General features: G+C 44.3%; 1 protein-coding gene across 3 annotated transcripts in view; it reads right to left on the bottom strand.

The window, feature by feature from the left end:
- Positions 1 to 618: 618 nt before the first annotated feature.
- Positions 619 to 7,402, bottom strand: part of LOC141107430 (uncharacterized) — a 40,416-nt gene continuing 33,632 nt past the window's right edge. For all 3 annotated transcript variants that reach the window (XM_073598143.1, XM_073598144.1, XM_073598145.1), the window contains one exon: positions 619 to 7,256. In XM_073598143.1, the coding sequence (XP_073454244.1) occupies positions 6,328 to 7,256 (929 nt within the window). In that variant the 3' untranslated portion in view covers positions 619 to 6,327. The remainder of the gene's footprint in view (positions 7,257 to 7,402) is intronic.

The following is a 7,402-nucleotide window of genomic DNA, read 5'->3' as shown; positions in this document are numbered from 1 at the left end:
GTGGCAAGCATCACAAAAAAACTCCAAAAACGCTCAAAAGCAACATGCATAAATGTGAATGGAGCCTAAGGCCCCTTTCACACTGGGGCGGTAGGGGGCGTCGGCGGTAAAACAGCGCTATTTTTAGCGCTGTTTTACCACGGTATTCAGCCGCTAGCGGTGCGGTTTTAACACCCCGCTGGCGGCCGAAAAAGGGTTAAAACCCCAGGTATAGTGCGGCTATAGCCGCGGTATAGCCGCGCTGTCCCATTGATTTCAATGGGCAGGAGCGGTGAATACACCGCTCCAAAGATGCGGCTTGCAGGAGATTTTTTCTTCTCCTGCCAGCGCACCGCTTCAGTGTGAAAGCCCTCGGGCTTTCACACTGGACAAACAGCGGAGGCTGTTTAGGGGCGGTTTGCAGGCCGTATTTTTAGCGCAATAACGCCTGCAAACCGCCCCAGTGTGAAAGGGGTCTTAGTGTCCGATTATTAAAAGTCAGCAGCTGCAGTATTTGTAGCTGTTGACTTTTAATTTATTTTTTTTTTTTTAAGTGGAACTCCGCTTTAACATAAAGAAGTTTCAATGTTCTGTAACTGTGAACCTCTGCAAAAAAAAAAAAACACCAGGAAATCAAACTTTCATAACGAAACATTTATTGTGAAGTACCAGAATGCTACATTTACATTATTATTGTATGACAAAAAGTTCTAAACATGAAAAAAATAAAGTAACACTTTGGAAAAGAAAGAAAGTAAAAAAAAAAGGTATAGAGGCATTTTTCAGTTTAGGGGGGGGAACACTGTTTCCTAAAAACATTCTATTCACATTTTCTAAAGAAAAAGTAACTATGTTTTAGGAATGTACTAAATATCCCGGAGCGGACTACTGAGGCTCTGGACCGCAGGAATAGAGAAATAAAAACTTGCAGGTTTGTAAATCAACTCCTCACTTTCAGATAACTGGCACAGAGCACGTCTGCACACCAAATACCAACGTACTGCGCTTTTCTAAAATGTTCCCACTACCCTTTAATAGAAGTTTAATGTCCAACCGAAACCGATTTTTTTTTTTTTTGTCTACCAGCGAAATGAATCACCTATTAGTGCCATAAATCCTCAGACAATTTCAGCAGTAATTCATCAGAACCTGGGATCCGAGATCTGTCTACCGACTGCAAACACCGCATAAGCACCTGCTGCATTCCTTGTAATGGTAGGTAATTGGGAATTTATGGAGAAATGTTAAAGGACCAAAGTGGAAGACGTTTGCTAGATCATCAGGTTTTCATTGGTTTGTTCACCAGAGGGGTGATTTCTCCTTATTTCCTGTCTAGCATGGTTGAGCATCCTTTTCACTTCTTTATACTTTCATGGAAATTCCACCAGGCAGCCAGGGACACCATCACCCCCCCCCCCAGCACAGCAATAAGGTCTTTGCAGATTTGAAACTGGTGAACGCTTAACCTTATTAAGGGTTTTTTGTTCACGTAAGCTTGCTACCCTTTTTATAATCTGCGCCATTTTTTAGGGGGGGGATTTGGGAGAGATGAAAAGAGACACATAATCACGCACATAGGTTGGACTTGATGGACTTGTGTCTTTTTTCAACCTCTCCTACTATGTAACTATGTAACTATGAGAAGACATTTTCTATGCAAAGCTGGGTCCCTGTTCACACTGTAGACTGGGAGAAACCTACAACGTTTCCATAGCGTTCCTCCATCTCTGGCTACCTCCAGTACACTGGGCTCAAATTAGAGTATCCTTTTAGCAAACACTATTACAGGCAAATGTTTGTGGCCACATGACCATCACACCTATAAAAGCTTGATGGATGTCCCTTTTTAAAAAAACATGGACATATTACGGTGTTGCATATCCCTCTGCAGCTCTAAAAGCCACCACTCTTGCAGTAAGGCTGTTGGTGCCGGGACAAGGTCACTCAGCGCCCAGGGCAAAGATGCCAAACTGTGTCTCACCCCCCCCCCCCCCGCCCTTAGGGTTAGGGTCAGGGTGCCCCATCCCTGCAATAAACCATTGCGCGCAGGGAAGCTGCCCCTCCTGCCCACCCCTTGTCCCGGGCCCTGAAGGTTGTCCACAGGATTTTGGGGCATGTATGTAGAAATTCAGTCACAAGCACACTTGTGAGGTTACTTACTGATGGTAGACTGGAAAACCTGGCCTGCATTCAACATTCCAATTCATTACAAAAGAGTTTAAAAGGGTTGAGGTCAAGGATTTGTGTAGACCATTTAAATTCCGCCACCTCAACCCGTGCACGCTGGTACTAATAAGGGCCTTCCTCTAAGTATTGCTTAACTGCATTGTCTTTGTATGCTGTCAGGTGTCTGCAAACGTCTGGCCATATCATGTATGTGCGTGTATTGTATTGCCTCAACCGGATTCATACATGCACAGGGAAAAAAAAAAAAAGAGTTTGATTAGTTGCTATAGGCCAGGAGTCTCCAATCTGTGGCCTGCATGTGGCCCTTTGCTTGGCTTTACCCGGCCCCTGGGGCACTATTCCTTCCAATGATACAAGGCACTAATTCCTTCCGCTGACACCAAAGACAGAGCACTATTCCTCCCACTGACACCAGGAATGGGGAACTAATTCTCCCACTGACACCAATAATGGGACACCAATTCTCCCACTGACACCAGGAATGGGGCACTAATTCTCCCACTGACACCGGGAATGGGGCACCAATTCTCCCACTGACACCGGGAATGGGGCACCAATTCTCCCACTGACACCAGGGATGAGAACCTAATTCTCCCACTGACACCAGGAATGGGGCACCAATTCTCCCACTGACACCAGGGATGGAGTACTAATTCTCCCACTGACACCAGGGATGAGAACCTAATTCTCCCACTGACACCAGGAATGGGTAACTAATTCTCCCACTGACACCAGGAATGGGTAACTAATTCTCCCACTGACACCAGGAATGAGGAACTAATTCTCCCACTGATACCAATGATGGGACACTTTTCCTCCCACTGACACCAGGGATAGGGAACTATTCCTCCCACTGACACCAATGATGGAGCACTATTCCGCCCACTGACACCGGGTATGGGGGAACTATTCCTCCCACTGACACCAGGAATGGGGGAACTATTCCTCCCACTGACACCAGGTATGAGGAACTAATTCTCCCACTGACACCAATGATGGAGCACTATTCCTCCCACTGACACCAGGAATGGGGAACTAATTCTCCCACTGACACCAGGAATGGGGAACTAATTCTCCCACTGACACCAGGGACGGGGAACTAATTCTCCCACTGACACCAATGATGGGTCACTATTCCTACCACTGATACCAATGATGGGGCACTATTCCTCCACTGACACCAGGGATGGGAAACTAATTCTCCCACTGACACCAATGATGGGGCACTATTCCTCCACTGACACCAGGGATGGGAAACTAATTCTCCCACTGACACCAATGATGGGTCACTATTCCTACCACTGATACCAATGATGGGTCTCTATTTCTCCCACTGATACCAATGATGGGGCACTATTCCTCCACTAATACCAATGATGGGGCTCTATTCCTCTCACTGATACCAATGATGGGGCTCTATTCCTCCCACTGATACCAATGATGGGGCTCTATTCCTCTCACTGATACCAATGATGGGGCACTATTCCTCTCACTGATACCAATGATGGGGCTCTATTCCTCCCACTGATACCAATGATGGGGCTCTATTCCTCTCACTGATACCAATGATGGGGCTCTATTCCTCTCACTGATACCAATGATGGGGCACTATTCCTCTCACTGATACCAATGATGGGGCTCTATTCCTCCCACTGATACCAATGATGGGGCTCTATTCCTCCCACGCCTGCATGATGACAGAATGCTATTCGGCCCAGAAGAGGACCTCTGGCGCTGGACTGAGAAGGAAATTGAGGACAGTGCTGGAGCATGGAGAGGGTATGTAAACACTGGCAATATTCTGTTTTTATCCATATATCCCAGGGCGAATAGAAAATAAATAACTGGAGTTCTACTTTAAAAAGAAATATTGCAAAATTACACTTGGGGATTTAACTTTCAGTCAAACTCTGTTAGAGATTTCCAACAGTGACACAGACGGTTATAAAAAGCTGAGGAAGGGACCTAGGCTTCCCCTACTCTACTGATAATGACATGTTATCTGTTTGCAATGGGGCAGTAAGCGAGAGGAAATGTTCCCACATTATTAAACCTGAAGAAAAAATGAGTCTCAATATGCACTTTAAAAGGATAAGTTTACCCTAAGGAGCAGGTAACACTCATATTTAGGGTGTAACATGCTCCTATTACACCCACCTCCGGCGCACCCCTTTCTATGACAGCGGGCAGGGGTTCTTCTCAAGTTCTGTCCCAATTTGAAAACAGCGTGGGCCATACGAGGCTCCGCCTACACAGCCATGTCATTCAGAGTCTCCTGTGAATGAATAGACTACAAGTTCAGTCACCCATTGCAGCTGACGGCTTGTAGTTCCTCAATGACCTGCGAGGGCGCTGGTGAGCACTCTCGTAGTTCATTGATTCTTCCTGCCATTCAGTAACTGCCTGCCCCGTAGGGGAAATAGGGGCAGATAACTTACTGAGAATCTGCAGTAGCCCGATACGATCGCGGGTACAATGCTTTACTGACTGCAATGTAAAAATAAATAAATGCTCATTTTTTTAACCTGCAAAAAGATGTGCATTTTTATTTTTATACAAAAGGTGAACTTATCCTTTAAGTATTAAAGGGTCTTTCAACAACACATAAAACAATCAACAAAAATGGAAGAGTCAATGTCAACTGCTAGCTGTTAACAGAAGAAAAAAATAAAAGGCAGTTGGGTTTTTTTTTTTTTTTTTAACATAAATCTCAATTTATCAGCTACATTAGCATGCCTGGGTCTTTAAAGTGCTGTTACTGTTAGGGGAAATGCACCAAATTATACATTTCTGCATTTCAATGAATTACACTAAAATGAGCCATGGATCTATGAACATGGACAGTAAAAACTGCCTCACCAGCCTTGTCAAGCTATTGGGAGCTCAGTTCCTACTGACATGCCCCCATAACTACATCTCCCAAGAGCCCTTAGTTTACACACAGTAGATGAACAGGCTCTTGGGAGTCAAGACAGCAGCACTGTTTTTCTAGGGAAATAAGTCAATATATGCATATGGAACGGGATGCATAGGGTGGGGCTATGTGCTGTATTCCAGGAGAAAGAACTGACAACGCTTGAGATTCCAGTGCGGCAAAGGCATTGAATTATCAGATCAAAGAGGAAGTAAGCAGGCAGATTAGTTTGTTAGAATACCAGCTACTTCTATGTACTTGAAACATTTGTAAAGTATTAAAATATGGAGAAATGTGCATGTTTCGATATCTTCTGAATGCGTTTTCATTTTTTATTCTGCCCAGATATACGCTCTAATGCCCCGTTCACACGGTCGGATTTTCCGACGGAAAATGTGTGATAGGACCTTGTTGTCGTAAATTCCGACCATGTGTGGGCTCCATCACACATTTTCCATCGGATTTTCCGACACACAAAGTTTGAGAGCAGGCTATAAAATTTTCCGACAACAAAATCCGTTGTCGGAAATTCCGATCGTGTGTACACAAATCCGACGGACAAAGTGCCACGCATGCTCAGAATAAATAAAGAGATGAAAGCCATTGGCCACTGCTTCGCTTATAGTCCCAACGTACGTGTTTTACGTCACCGCGTTTAGAACGATCGGATTTTCCAACAACTTTGTGTGACCGTGTGTAAGCAAGACAAGTTTGAGCCAACATCCGTTGGAAAAAATACATGGATTTTGTTGTCGGAATGTCCGATCAATGTCCGACCGTGTGTACGGGGCATAAGTCTGTTATAGGAATCAGTGGACTGAGGATTAAACTAATTAGGTTCTATTAAAGGATATCAAAATTAGGTTATGGCAAACAGTATCCTAAAAGTTAGTGCAGTAGTCTTTCAAAAGGTTAGAGAGGGTGACAAGTAGGAATGTATAGTTTTATCTACCTAGTAATAATCAGTCACATTCGACTAAACCAGTTCTGTAACTTTGAAGATGTTTCATATCTTCTCCAAGCCCATTTTTGAGCTCTAATAATTGTCAGCAGGATACCCAAGCATTCTAGGGATATAAATACTAGGACATGTTCCTGATACTTAATCGGAACTGCAGAAGTAGCTTGGAGAAGCTACAAAAAGGTCTTCAACATTACAGTACAAGTTCATCAGTTGAATGTCACTAAGTACTACTAGCTATACTATGACCTGGATAAAAGGAGAACCTTCCTAGACATAGTTTTGTCTACGTTCCTCCTCTCCCTTTACCACCTCTTGTCCTGCCACTTTTATTTGGGAAATGCCGGACCGAGGTTGGAGAAGGTTCACGATCATACACTGGCTGCATTGTGGTTGACAACTGTGTACCCTCTCGAGATGCAGCTTGTGAAGAACCTTCCGGCAACGGCCCAGACGAATCGGACAACTGCTGTAAAATACTTTTTAGAAGCTGGTTGTTTTCCTGCATGAGTTTCTCCTTCTTTTCAAAGTGTTTCTGTAACAGCTTCTGCTTTTCCTCCTGATGTTTTCGCAGCAAACATAACTTTTCCATCCTGTACTGTCTCTGGTCCTCCATGTCTTTTTGTTTCAGCCTAAGTTCTCTGGACCTTGCGGTCGATCGGACATGGTTGTTGACTTTGACGTTTTTAGTCAGTTGTTGGAGACCCATGCCTAGATGTAACAGGTCCATGTGGATTACATGCATCTGGTGCCTTTGGGATCGGTGATAGTTATGTTGGACCGAATGAAACGACCCCAAAACCTTATTAAAAGCTCCCGCGTTGGCCATGTTGGGCTGATTCCCCGTAGCGTTAGCTGCAGGGGGAGGCTGGTGGGGAACGGGCGGAGGTTTGACGGGAAAGGAAAGCGGCTTGTTAGGAAGTGAGACTGGCTTAGTAGCGATGGGAGGAGGCTTGGTAACGACTTGTGGATGCTTAGCGGGAACGAAAGAAGGATTGGCTGTATCGACAATAGACTTAGTAGAAACTGGTTGATGTTGAGGAGGAACGGGAAGCTGACAAGGAAAAGGAAGCTGGGTAGTAACGGGTACGGGCTGGACAACAACAGGAAAGGGTTGTGCAGGAGGCGGAACTGCATCGGCACTGTAATCGATAGGTTCTGTCTTTACCACCATCTCTTTATCATCTTCCTCCTCTTCTTCTTCTGCCATATCAACTAAACATGAGAATAAAATATAAGAATAATAAAAGATATTCAAAAAACAATTCTACCAATGACTTGATGCTGGGAATTAAAAAAAAATACATTCTTTTATTTTTGAGCTATTGTGTATTGGCTAATTTTTTGGGCAAATTTTTTCT

The sequence above is a fragment of the Aquarana catesbeiana genome, linkage group LG09 (genome assembly GCF_042186555.1).
Source record: "Aquarana catesbeiana isolate 2022-GZ linkage group LG09, ASM4218655v1, whole genome shotgun sequence".
Classification (NCBI taxonomy): Eukaryota; Metazoa; Chordata; class Amphibia; order Anura; family Ranidae; genus Aquarana; species Aquarana catesbeiana.
This window is presented reverse-complemented; position numbering and strand designations above follow the sequence as displayed.